Below are 13,756 nucleotides of genomic sequence, written 5' to 3' on the forward strand. Positions count from 1 at the left end.
CTCATTGATTATTATCCATCTTCATAGTAAATGGGGAGAGGGGGGAATTACCTTTCACAGTATTGTCTTTGTCCCTCAGGAAGGGCAAAGGCTGTATGAAACTGGTGACCAGAGTTAGGGAGAAATGTAAAATGACTCAGCTGTGTATTTGTATGAACTTTTGTGTAATGAACTTCACTTTATTTACTTTACAAATTTTATACTCCAATAAAAATTCAAGTTCCTTTACAAGGCTCTGTTAGCTTCTACTGCACAGCAAGATGAATCAGCTTCATAGATATGTTATATATGTATATATTTCCATATGTTATATATGTATATATTCCCCTGCTTTGGACTTCCTTCCCAGTCAGGTCACCACAGTGTATTAAGTAGAGTTCCTGGTGCTACACAGCGTGTCCTCATGAGTTATCTATTTTATTTTCTTGAAAGTGTTAGTTGCTTTGATTAAAGTGTTAGATATCTATTTTTTTTTTAATTTCATTGAAGGTGTTAGTTATATCTGACTCTTTGTGACCCTGTGAACTGTAGGCTGCCAGGCTTCTCTGTCCGTGGAATTCTCCAGGCAAAACTACCGGAGTGGGTAGCCCTTCCCTTCTCCAGGGGATCAATATTATGCACAGTATCATGAGTGTAGATGTGTTAATCCCAGTCTCCCAATTCCTCCCACTGCCCCCCTTCTCCGTTTGGTATCCATACATTTGTTCTCTGTTTCTGCATCTCTATTTCTGCTTTGCAAATGAGGTCATCTATATTGTGAACTTCTTTAAAATGGCTAATACTCCAATGATAATTATTAAAGCTAGCCTATTTCTACTGTATAGTCTGGAAAGGACACTTCTCCCCAGTTATTATTAGTATCCGTCCGTCTATGGTCTGAAGGCCGTTTCCCTTAGATGCTTTGCTGAGGTTGGGAAGGGCTGCTCAAGACAGTGAAACTCCTCAGATGTGTAATGTGAGCAAATCGTCTTGCTGGAGGGCAAATCGCTATTGATTAAACTTGTCGGGGGCTCGTCAGCGTAGATGTACCAAGGCTTGTGAGGTGGGGGAGCGGACGCTTGGCACTTTTGATAGTGTGAAAATGGGTTAATTATTCTCTAAAAGGGCTTCATTTAAAAGTAAAATTCTAACATTTTAATTTCCCCTCCTAATGAAGCACTACAAATTTGTTAATTAGAGCAATTGTTTGAGTGACAGGCATGTAACCAAGTTGTCATTTTCTCTTCACAGTTGACAGATCCTTTCAGACCTATGTTAAGGGTAAGAAAGCTTCTTCTAGAACTGTTTTGCAACCCCTGCTTGACTCCCCGAGGGTTAAAAATACAAATCCATTACAAGGAAACACGCCATGGAAACCCTGGAGGAAAAGGTTGAAAAGACAGTGGTTGGGTTTTTCAGAGACTGTGACTGAAAATGGCCTTCATGGTTTTTGCTTTGTGTGTTGGAGGAAGCCGGGCCACCGAGGTAAAGCCAAGCGGTAAAATTCAACTCAGATGCTCTTGTTAGTTATGGCAAAAGGTTTGACTCACGGAGACTTAAGGGAAAGGCTGGAGCTAGGCTGAAATTAGGATCCCTCTGAGTTCTCCTGTTTCTCTAGCACCTAGAAAATACATACCCAGGCCTCTTTACTCTGGCTGGTGGCTGCCTCTTTCTGCACCAAGTGATGTTGACTTGTCACAGCCATTTGACTTTTTTCTCTGGTGCGGAAAAGGGCCACTAGGAGCGCTGGTTTGTTCTGAGAGGTCTGGAGCCTGGCCAGCAGATAACCTCTGGGTGAATGCTGACTTCCCTGGCGTACGTGGGATGATGGATGGCGGATGAAGAGGGATGGATAGTGGATTTCTCTACTTAACCCTTTTCTAGTGCATCTATTCAGATAATTCAGTTTCTCCAAAGGGGGAGAAAGGATGGTGTCATCACTTGGGCGATTTCAAACCACCCATGACTTCATTACAAGAGAGCCGAGCTGAAACTTGGATTTAAGTATATATTTCAGCAAGTGAAAGTGACTTAATATTCAGAAACAGCGCCTTAACATAGAAGCCAGAAGCATCTGTTCTTTGCCCATGTAGGAATGGGGCAGTGTTTCTTCTCATCCATCCTGCGGTTACTGAGCACGTGTTTGGAGCTCACGGGTGGGCTGTTGTCATTCAGTCATGTCCAACTCTGCAACCTCACGAATTGCAGCAGGTCGCGCTTCCCTGTCCTTCACTACCTCCCAGAGTTTGCTCAGACTCATGTCCATTGAGTCGATGATGCCAATGGGTAGACTGTAGCAGGAATACAAGTGAAGTGGGACAAGGTGGTCCTGCCCCCTTGGGTGAGTCTGTGAGACAGACTCGCAGCTACTCCCCAGCTTAGAAAGCAAGACAGGAACTAGTTTGAGAGACAGGAGCTGACGTCCTCCCAGAGGGCGGGACAGGCACTCACTCTCTGCAGAGGCCTAGAGAGGAGGAAAGGCATGAGTTCTCATCTCTTCTTTGTTTTCTGCTTAGAGATGAGCAGTGCCGCCCAACATGAATGGGCAGTTGACTGTTAGTGAAGCACTTGTGGGAACTGGGCTTCAGTGAAAATGTGTTGGCTTTCTTTGTTCTGCTTTGGTGTTTTTTTTTTGTTTTTAAACCAGTGTTGGGGGAGGTGACACAGGTTCTGTCCCCTCTCGTTTTCAAACTGGTTCACAGACATTCACTAATTAGCCCTTCTGAACAGCCAATCTGCGTTATATAGTCTGGCCGCGTTCGTTCAGCAGGGCTTCGCTCCACCAGGCCTGCCAGCTGGCACCAGAAGAGAGAGAGACAGAGGAGGCACAAAGTGGGGTTCGGGTTTTGCCACGTTATCCTTGGTAACCGGGGAGGTCCTGCTCGGGCCTGGCTTTCTGAGGAGTGGCCGCCAGCTCGGGCTCTTGTGGGAGGAGAGGTGCCGCCCGCCCAGGGGGGCTTCCTCCGACCCGGGTCCCGGGCTGCAGCGGAGAGAAGGCGCTTGGAGGGAACAAAGCCCTCTTGTTTCATGAGGAAAAAAAGCTTCTGCAGCCAAAATCTGCTGACAGCTTTGGGGAAATGGAAGGGTTGTTTTTTGTTTTGTTCCCCCCCCGCCCCCGCCCCCGCCCCGAAAGTCTTCCTTCTGACCACGTTGCTCTTTTTTGTTCCAGAAACCAGGGAAGTGGTGCGCAATGCACGTTCACATTGCCTGGCAGATCTACCACCACCAACAGAAAGTCAAGGTCAGTCCTGCCTTCCTAGTCTTGGAGCGGGGGTGGGCTATGGGTGTGTGATCTCCTGATTGGGGAAGCACTGAAACAGAGCCTGGAGACCCACAGGCAGGCAGGATCAAGTCTCTTGGAAAAGCTATTCGGAAATCTTACTATTAATTAGGGAAAGCATCAGCAAAATAACAAAACAGAAGCACACTGATAATATCCTGATGGTTTTCTTGTTTTGTTTTTAATGATTTTGTCATCTTATTGATCCAAAGAGCTTAAATATAGATTAAATCCTGAAATTAAGGTTTGGGGAATCTAATTAAAGTGACCAAGTATTATTAGTATGGGAAATACTTAGGATCTAGGAGAAAGTGTACATGAAAAGTTTTCTATAGGAGTTGGTATATTTTTCCCATCACCACCCCCACCCCCAGCATTTAGAAAACGTTCTTTTTTTTTTCCCTTTTCCATCATGGTTTATACAGGATAGTGAATATAGTCCCCTGTGTTATACAATAGGACCTTCTGGTTATTCTTTTCATTTTATGGCCTTGAAAAGTGATAATTTATGCCCTATATCATGTTACTGATTTAGGCGTATATGGTATGTCCGATAGCAATTAGTATTAAAAATTCCTCTTCTCGAAGTGGTATTTGGTTGGCAGTGACCTATCCAGTCTCTCCTTCATCCTCTTGATGACCAATTGCCAGAAGTCCAACAACAGTCAGTGCTTGTTGGAACCACTGACGGCTGGTTCCCTTACCTGAACTCGGGAGGTTTTTCTTTATGTTTTCATCAGACAGATGAATGCATTCCATGCTTTACTAGGGTTTTATGATGATATAGGAAAGAGATGCAGATCTTCTGCAGGTACCAGATAGGACATCACTGGTCAACTTAGGCACCAAAGTAATGGACAGATCCCGATTTTGCAGTCTGTGTAACTGTGCCAGTTAAGTAATTCCAATAACTCTTCCATTGGAAGCTATTTTTTCATGAACAAGTTTTTAGTCCCAACAGCATGTGGGGGGCCATCATCCGAATAAAAAAATAAGTTGGGAGAGCTAGTCATCTCAAGGTTTTTTTAATGGTTAATAATTTTTAAAAAACCCTACATAGTTAGAAATGAAAAAGTCACCCTCAGTGAATGAGGTTGCAAAGATATCTTACTTTGGTGCCAAATACCTGCTCTTTCTCAGACTATCCCATCAGTGAGTTTTGTTCTCCTTGATGTTAGTGTTAGGTGAGGTTTAATTAGAAACCTTGTGGTTTAGCTTCATTTAAAAAAATACGTGTACTTGGAAGAGCTTAACTAGATTTTGATGCTTAGTTCAATTCACTTTTGTTCTGGATGACGTGGTTAGCGGAACGGTGGGTAAAACACATCCTCGTAACTCCTTTCAATAAAAGCGATGAAGGATGTTATAGGCGCCACTTCAGCATCTTCCTTTACCCGAGAACATCCCCAGCGACTCCAGCGTTCATTATCCCAATTCAATTAGGAAGACCTCTTGCACAGGAGATAACTGTTCATCTTCCCTTTCCAGCACATTCTCTGTAATCCCCAAGCTCCATTTTGCTTCATGGACCTAAGTTGTGGTTAATGGAACTGTGCTGTGTACCATGCAGTATTAGCACCAAATAATTTGGCAACCAAATTAAAAGGAGGCAGCCAAAAGATTTTTACAGATTCATAGTGGATTAGCAGCTTTGGGGAGGGGGGAATGGCTATTGCTTGATAGTGGAACTTTCATGAGGGAATTCCTTGTAGATTTGAGCAGAAATGGCCTGGTCTCCTTTCTCTGATGTTCATTTTACTTGTTCTTCTAGCCACTCACCAACTACTTCTAGGGAAAGCCCAGCACCCACCTGCAGGTTCTTGCTGCTGGAGGCTCAGGGCTGGACTCTGTCCTGGAGTCCTGTTGCTCAGAATTCAGTAGTGTGTGCAGGAAAAATGGAGAATGTGCTGTCTGGCTCAAGGGGTCTGGGTGGGTAAGACGGATGAGTGGGGTTGCAGGACAGTAGGGTTCAGCCACCAGGGGATGGGAAACCCTCTTGTCTCTGATCCTCACACAAGCCAGATCAGATGTCTCTGTGTTGATGTCTTTGTGTGCTAGGACAGGGATTTACGTGTGGCAGAGCCTGATGGAGTTTGGGGCGGAGCAGGGCCAAAGGACAGACAGCATCCGATGAGTCTTGGAAGGGTGAGGGTCAGAAAGTGGGGAAGGCCTGGGAGGCTGGAGAGCTCAGAGGCGGCGAGGCAGGGGGAGACCGGGAGCCTCAGACCCAGGTCAGGGGCTCATCAGGGGAGGTGTGAGGCTGATCCAGAGAAGGCTATTGAGAATCACGAAGGTGGGGGCGGCTTGGACCCATGCTCTAGGAGAGGCTGTCAGCGTCCAGAGTGAGGCCAGGGAAGGAAGCAGGAGGAAGACTGTGAGCCAGTTCGTACAGCCTCCGAGAAAAGAGGGTGGATATACCGATAGGAGGAAATAGAGTGACTACAGTTGACAGCAAGGACTTCACAGCAAGAGAAGTTCTGGAAGGTTCACTGGTCTGGCCCGATCTCTTCCTCGGGTGATTGGGGTTACTGTGCCCAAAGCCCCTATTAGTCACATTAATATCCCTACTTTGTTTCTTTAAACATAATGTAACAACGATCATTTGAAATTAGCTTGTAGGCATGCAAATATTTCTTCATAACTTTCAGCTACTAATGTACTGTGATCTGTTAGAGCACAGCACAGAGTCATTAAACAATTAATTTACACAGCATATTATTCATGCAGAATTCTCAATAAAATGAGCTTTAAAATACTATCATTTAAAAACTTGCTGAAATGAACCTTTGCAGCAAATCAGAAACCACTTCAGGACGGTGGTGGTTCAAGGAGCTAGGATTTGGTTCTAAGCCTCAAACCATGTAACCTCAAAAACAGAGCGAAGTTTTGCCCCTCAACATTTCTGCTGCGAGCCACAGGCCCCTCTGAGGCAGACCTGCTTTTCTGGCATTTGAGGGTTACGTGGTTTGTGGGTTGCTCTGTTCTCCTAGCAGGTGGAGACTTGAACCTGACCAGGGCCCCTAGCCCGAACACACTATTCACAGAGTTGACCCTCAGTCTCCTCATTAATATCTTTCTTCCCTACTGTTTCTCTTGGGCTCCATCCTTTCCTCCCCACACCCTGCCTTGGTGCTGTAGAAGCAGATGCAGTCGGATCCACACAAGCTAGACTTTGGCCTGAAGCCTGAGTTCCTGAGCCGTCCTCCAGGCCCCAGCCTCTTTGGAGCCATCCACCACCCCCACGATCTGGCCCGGCCTTCAACTTTGTTCTCCGCCGCTGGTGAGTTCAGAGGGGTGGGGTGAGCTGGGGAAGGTAGCACTCAGGTAGCCAGATGAGTGATGTCTGAACTCTGGGCCGCTGTTCAGTCACTCCCCCCAAAACAGCAATTGATGCCAGTTTGCAAGGTAGCATCGCAGCACATCTCCAGAGATGGACTGTTCTCCATGGATATTCCCACTTCCATGAAAGAAGGAAAAAAGACCCTCTCTCCCTTCAGGGACTCATGTTGCTTCGGCTTATTATTTGCTTGTGTATTAAACCACTGTAACTCACAAGCATGTCACATGCTATTGAGAAAGATCAAGAGAGCTTGCAAGGGTAAATCGGAAGGAAACAATGCCACTGTCCCTGCCCACAGAATAGTCGGGGGTTTCAGACCGCGATGCTCGAGAGGGCCTGAGGATAAACAGATACAATTAAGGTAGCTGCCGCTGGTGTGGTCTGTGATGGAGAGGGTGAATTGGTTGGTGGCTGGTTTTCTCTGCTACAGAACTTAACGTTCTTGCCTGGTTGGTTTTAATGATGCAGGAGATTTAGGGGACAGCATGTAAACCCCCCGAGAGGTCATTAACCTCTGAGAGTACACACTCCCAGGTGCCTCTTAGGTGTGCCAGAGCGGGTCCCTGATCGTCCCTGCCCAGTCCTGCTCCAGGAGCATGCAGATGAAGGCAACGGCCATCAGGAGTAATAGGTAGATAAGAGCCACTCTACTGCTATCAAAGTCTTTCCTAAAACTACCTTCAGCGCAGTGCCTGGCCCAGGGCTCCCCTGGGTCGTGCTCATAAGTGACAATGCTGAGTGCATTCTAATGGTTGGCCCCATCACCTCCTACCACTATGCAGGATAGAATTCCTTTCTCTGGACACGCGTATTCAAGCAGCTCCCTGTTTCTGCTGCTGCTGCTAAGTCGCTTCAGTCGTGTCCGACTCTCTGCGACCCCATAGACAGCAGCCCGCCAGGCTCCGCTGTCCCTGGGATTCTCCAGGCAAGAACACTGGAGTGGGTTGCCATTTCCTTCTCCAATGCATGAAAGTGAAGTCGCTCAGTCATGTCTGACTCTTCATGACCCCATAGACTGCAGCCTACCAGGCTCATCCGCCCATGGGATTTTCCAGGCAAGAGTACTGGAGTGGGGTGCCATTCCCTGTTTCTAGTTCTTAGCAAATAAGTTTCACATCCATCCTGCCTGCCGCCTTCCTAGGCTTTTATCCAAGATTCATTTTTGGTGGACCCAAGGCTCTTCTGTTCAGGAAGAAAAAAATACCCACACACTGCAAGAGACCATCAGTCTAATGGGCCTTGTCCCCAAAGCAAGGGGACCCCACCCTTGAGGGCAGATGGAATTTGCTAAGGTCTTAGGTGTCTGTCATTTCTATCTAGGGATAGGTTCAAAGGCTAGGTTACCATGGCATCTAGGCACTGAGACAGGGCTACGTGAAGAACAGTTTTTGGACAGAAACAGGTTTCTCCCTGGCTTCCATTTGGGCCCAGCAGACGAACTGGCTTCTTTTGCTTTGATAATTCTGGAACTCTGGGGCACCCCTGGGAACCCTGGGCTGAGCAAAGCTCTGATTTTCTTTGAAGCATTAATTAGCTTGTACGACAGACAGTGTGCAGCCTTATTGTTATGTAGCTGGCAACACTGTTTGTTACAGGCTAGTGAGCATGCTGGGCTGTGTTCACTGTCTGGAGGTGGGTGTCATATTTGCACTTTCCGAGTGGAGAATGCATCAGCATTGAGGCTGACAGAGGACTCCTCGGGGGCCTTATGATGCCCAGATGCTGGAGCTCTGGGTTCTCTGCCGTGTGCTTCCCTCCACACCCTGGGCCCACGGGGCCCTTCCATCCTGGGGAAGAAAAACCCCAGACATCAATTAACAGGGTGTTGAAGGGTCAACCCTCCTCCACTTAATCTATGTTCCTGGAGGAACTTATACTTGCTTATAGGAACTTAGTCAAAATGCAAGGGATTCTTGGAACAGTTACTAGTAAATCCATTCCGACCTTGTTGATACTTCCATTCTGGAGGGTAATCTTCTCTAGCATAAGCAATATTGAAGTTTTCCCAAAATGGGTATTTGGTGAAACTTTCAACTGGTAAGTATAAAAGTAGACATAATTGTTAAATTCAGCCACTTTGATCTTGCTGTTGGGCACTAGTGCCTGAAATAACTAAGGGGGCTTCTTCAGATGACCTTGGCCTACCTCTTGTCTAGAGCCAGGCCTGCTCCCAGAGAACTTGCCTCCTTAGCTGCACATTGACACACATGCCAGACCCGAGTCCCCTGGCAGGCGAAGTAGAGAGTAACAGGAGGCTGTAGGGTGAAGGGTGTCCAGGAGCAGGTGAAGAAACTAGCTGTTCCCAGCACTAAAGATGGAGAGACTGCAGGCCTCCGTCTCCCACAGCCTGACACAGCTCACAGTGCATCTTGTAGGGTCCGGCTTTAGCATCTCCTCCAAGGCGGATCCGTGACGGCTAACACGTTCTCAGGAAGAGGGATTGTGCAGAAGCCCAAGCAGTGCAGCCCAGAGTCCAGCTTTGTGGTGGCCGCTCCTGCGCCCAGATTAGACAGTGTCTCTCAGGGTGAAAGTCTCACCCCCGCCCCCCAGAGGTGTCTCTGAAGAAGGGAGCCTGGGGCCAGATGCTACCCCTGGAGAGACTGAGTGCACACAGTCACGGCTCCTAGTCCGCCAGTCAAGAACCCTGCTTCCCGTTTTTAACCCGGCATTTCTCCAAACTTACGTGGCAGTAGCACCCCCTGCCCCACTGGCGGTGTTTCTCCACATTTGCGGTTCTGTACGTCGGCATCTTTAGAAAGGAAGACCTCTTTTCGGTAGTGGGCAGCCCAGCCAGGAAAGAGAAGAGGGGTTGAATTACTTTCCGCCTCCTGACAAGCACATTTCTCTTTCCCCGAGTGTTGCCTGGGTGGACTTCAGCTGTGTTCTTACTTTACATACTCCCTGCGGGGGTCTTAGGGGACCAGGAGCCAGTGGCATTGTATTGGGTTGGCCAAAATGTTCATTCAAGTTTTCCCATAAGAGTATACGGAAAAATCCAAATGAACCTTTTGGCCAGCGCCAGAGAAGTGGGCTTCCTCTGAAAGCTAACTCCATTGTGTTTGACGTACCAGGTGCTGCACACCCAACTGGGACCCCATTTGGGCCGCCCCCCCATCACAGCAACTTCCTTAACCCTGCTGCCCACCTCGGTGAGTTGTGTCCGTCATACACAGGCATGATGGGTGTATCTCAGAAAACCTGTGTTCACTGCGTTCCTGCTGCACCTTCTGGCTAGCAGGCCATAGTCCTAGATATGTCCCTTACCATCAGGAGATGGAGGTAACCTCAGAGATGTTTGAATCCAGGCCATCCATGTCTAGGAGTTCAGCGCCTCTTACACCACGTTCTTCAAGTAGGAGATCTGTGTGCAGCTGTGGTTCTGTGTGGAGTTACTCAGGGTGCGGAGGGTCAAAGCCCTGGGACCTCAGGGAATCCACATGTACAGCAGCCTGTCCTCACTCATGGGAGAAGACAGTGAATTCTTCCCCGTATAAGGGCACCCCTGGAGGTGGAGAGAAAGACACCTTGATGTTATATAGAGACAGTATCCATTATTTTTTAATCACTTCACAGCCCAATTCATATATCTCTTCCTAGTAAAGGGGCTTTATTTGTGGCCTTTATTTATTTGGTATTTTCACACATGTACCCGCACATACGGGCAATGGATGCCCAACGACAGGGTGTAGGATACGTGTGACCTCAGCATTCCATTAGGAGATTTTAAGCTGCCATCTTAACTTCTGTTCTGTCAGAGCTTACAGGGCATTTCCTGAGAGGAGGAGAGACAGGCAGGGAGGCATGTGAGCCCATTGTGGCTTGAGTAATGTTCCCCACCCAGCAGAAGAGAGATGGGGGGACTTCCCTGACAGTCCTGTGGTTAAGATTCCAAGCTTCTGCTGCAGCCGGGTGTGGGTTTGATCCCTGGTTGGGGAACTAGGATCCCACATGTATGCAGCACAGCGCGGCCAAAAAGAGCCCGGCACAGTTCCAGGAAATAGCCCCGACAGATATTTTGCTAACCCAACGCCCACATCCAAAAGGATGAAAAACCCTTTGGATAATCTGGTGGGAGAAGTGAGACAGATCGGGTCTGAGTATACACATGGCAAGGGGCTCCCACTGCCTCCCCAGGAGTCTTCTCTGCCTCACTCAGCAGAGTCCTACAGCCACGTCCTTCTTCCCAATCTCGTCTGCAGAGCCTTTTAATCGGCCGTCTACATTCACGGGCCTGGCAGCAGTTGGTGGCAACGCTTTCGGGGGACTTGGAAATCCTTCAGTTAGTGAGTACCTCTAACTTTTTACAATCCACCTTAAACTATCTCCGCCGTGATCTGTCGATGGCTCTAGACCTTTCTAGATGAAAGGAAACCACGCTCTTGGGAAATAAATTTTGGTTATATCATTGCCAAAGCAAGCCCAGTCAGTGGAGTCTGGTCTAAGCCACCCTCTAGCCCGCTGTCAATATATGCTCCTGAAGGTCAGCAAAGGTAGATGGCTGAACGCCACAGAGTTTGCTCAAGTTCATAATTTCATCCTATTCCACCTCCAGCCACCCAGATTTTAGCCACAGCACTCACTAGACGTGGGCTTCCCTGGTGGCTCAGCGGTAAAGAATCTGCCTGCAGTGCAGGAGACCCGGGTTCGATCCCTGGGTGGGAAAGATCCCCTGGAGAAGGGAATGGCAACCCACTCCAGTATTCTTGCCTGGAGAATCCCATGGACAGAGGAGCCTGGCGGGATAGTCCACAGGATGGCGAACAGTCAGACACAACATAGCGACTACACCACCACCCACCCGTTAGACGTGAGGACAGCTTTTAAATTTCATCTCGCTTCGGTGGGAGTGAGAAAACACACTGAAGATCAGGAAACCATACCAGGTTCAGGACAGTCCACAGAGGGCACATCCAGGAAGACTGTCATTTTCCACCGCTGAGAAGTCCAGGGACTTCCCAGGTGGTCCAGCGACCAAGACTTCACCTCCCAGTGCAGGGGGCGGTGTGGAGTCAATAGCTGGTGGGGCAAACATCAAAACATAAGCAGAAGCAGCATTATAACAAATTCGGTAAAGACTTTACAGAGAAAAGAAGTCTGTCTAAAGTAGGGAGGGAGTTGCAACTCCTCCTGTTCTAAACACCCTTTAGCCACTGAGTATCAGCTTGTCCTGTCCACACATCCTGCCCTCCACTGCAGGAGACTTAAGATGCAGCTCCCTTCCAGGTCCACGGAGCCTAGAGACCCTCCGTGTCTGTTGAGATCAGGACCCTCTCTGGCCTCTGCTGATGGCTGGTTTTGGTCGCTGAGGTTGTGGACAGGCCAGCAGTCATGTTATATTAACAGGGTCGTGGTGGGCAGAAAAGAACCGCAGATTCTACTCTGAACTGAGCTGTTAACCCAAGTCACACCATCCACGTCCACCCTCCCGCATGCTCGGGACCTCTGCGTGTGCCTGACAGGCATGAGCCAGTGATGCTGAGACCCTTTCCTTTCTAATCTTCCCCCTCTCCACCCCCGCCTGCCCCTTTGCCTTTGGTTAGGAAAAAAAAGAAAAGCTGTGAGCTTACTTAACCTCTCCAGTGTAGGACGCGTTCCTCTAATGAATCTGTTAATCTCCTTTCCTTTTCCAGCTCCCAATAATATGTATTCATTTTAACTCTGAATGCTGTTAAAAGTTTTTTGGTAAGTACCTTCATTACGGCGGATTATATAATTTCTCTGAAACCTTTTTTGTTCTCCACTTCACCATTTCAGCACCCAACTCAGTGTTCGGCCACAAGGATGGCCCCAGTGTGCAGAGCTTTAGCAACCCTCACGAGCCCTGGAACCGGCTGCACCGAACGCCTCCGTCGTTCCCGACCCCTCCGCCCTGGCTGAAGCCAGGGGAGCTGGAGCGTAGCGCGTCCGCTGCAGCTCATGACAGAGATAGAGATGTAGATAAACGAGACTCCTCCGTTAGTAAAGATGACAAAGAAAGGTACGCAAAGAACCCGCTCTCGAGTCCCAATGGGGGAGCCCCCTCTGTGCCAAGTACCAGCTCCCCACTGTGCCCCCCGGCCCAGCCTCGAGCTTCAGCTGTAGCCTCGGCCCCTCACACAGCCGGGACAGCGCCCCAGACCCTCCTCCCCTCCCAACCACTGCCACCCTCTGAGCCCAGCGACCCTTGTCCCTCCGGCCCCGCAGTGCCTCGTGACCACAGGCCATCATCGCAATTCTAGGTCCAGTACAAAGCGAACTCAGCACAAAGCAGTGTCCACACCCAGCCCCCCCGCGAGCCCTAGTGTCTCCAAACAGAAACCACTCTCGAAAAGGTAGTGAGTTGGAGCCTGGACCAGACACACACGGCATGAATCAACACCATATTTGCTTTCAAGTTCGTGCAGTCCATTGACTCATCCATAGGTTTTTCTCTTTCTCTCCCCCTTTTCTTTTTGTTTTCTGTTAGAAAGCCATGTTTTTGCATCGTCTCATCATATTTTTCTCAAATTTTGTTCAAACTCAAATCCTGGGCTCACAGATGACTGCTAGGATTTTGCTAACCCAGATTCAAAGGAACCTCACTTAGCAATTTGGGTTTCATTACCCCAGTGCATAATTTATTTTACTAACCGTTTTTATCTCCTTACGTGGTAGTCCATGCCTCAAAAAGAAGTAGCCTTAAAGAGGAAAAACATCTTCTGGGTATTTTTTCTGAAGAATGTCGTAAGCATTCTTGCCAAGACCTTCCTCCTGCCTGCCTCCCTTTCTTGAGGGTATTTTCATTTTGAATGAACTAGCAAGGACTACGCAAGATACACCTGACAAAAAATAACTTAATAACACTTCCCTTTTGGAACTTAAGTCTCCAATACAATCCAAATCTTTTGTTTTTCTTGACTGTGTATATTGTGTGCATGTATGTGTGTGTGTATCTGTCCATTTTTTGTAGTGCTCTAAAAGAATTCAGCTTTGGAGGCTGTACATGCAGCAGGTTAAGTAGCTATTGCAGCATAGGCCATCATGCTAAGTGATTTCTTTCATACAAAAAGACAAGTTTTTTCCTCAGGACAGCATGGTAAAAAATCTCTCAGCCAATGGCAGGACCATTTAGGACATCATATATAGCTCTGAGCTGCCAGAGCAGGTGCACCGGAGGGGCCGCCCCTAGGCCAGGAGCT

General features: G+C 48.2%; 1 protein-coding gene and 1 long non-coding RNA gene across 8 annotated transcripts in view; one reads left to right on the forward strand and one right to left on the reverse strand.

Moving 5' to 3' along the window:
- The window catches only part of AUTS2 (activator of transcription and developmental regulator AUTS2), a 1,212,852-nt gene that overhangs the window by 1,194,612 nt on the left and 4,484 nt on the right, over positions 1-13,756 (forward strand). For all 7 annotated transcript variants that reach the window (XM_081558012.1, XM_081558014.1, XM_081558015.1 and 4 more), the window contains 6 exons: positions 1,231-1,260; positions 3,149-3,220; positions 6,398-6,539; positions 9,671-9,748; positions 10,799-10,882; positions 12,354-12,576. In XM_081558012.1, the coding sequence (XP_081414138.1) occupies positions 1,231-1,260; positions 3,149-3,220; positions 6,398-6,539; positions 9,671-9,748; positions 10,799-10,882; positions 12,354-12,576 (629 nt within the window). The remainder of the gene's footprint in view (positions 1-1,230; positions 1,261-3,148; positions 3,221-6,397; positions 6,540-9,670; positions 9,749-10,798; positions 10,883-12,353; positions 12,577-13,756) is intronic.
- The window catches only part of LOC145532596 (uncharacterized), a 51,668-nt gene continuing 46,424 nt past the window's right edge, over positions 8,513-13,756 (reverse strand). The window contains exons 3-6 of the long non-coding RNA XR_014073414.1: positions 11,480-11,615; positions 9,864-10,101; positions 9,283-9,366; positions 8,513-9,093 (exon numbers count right to left, since the gene is read on the reverse strand). This is a non-coding gene — a long non-coding RNA (uncharacterized LOC145532596). The remainder of the gene's footprint in view (positions 9,094-9,282; positions 9,367-9,863; positions 10,102-11,479; positions 11,616-13,756) is intronic.

The sequence above is a fragment of the Giraffa tippelskirchi genome, chromosome 13, assembly GCF_054371585.1.
Source record: "Giraffa tippelskirchi isolate mGirTip1 chromosome 13, T2T-mGirTip1v1.2.pri, whole genome shotgun sequence".
Classification (NCBI taxonomy): Eukaryota; Metazoa; Chordata; class Mammalia; order Artiodactyla; family Giraffidae; genus Giraffa; species Giraffa tippelskirchi.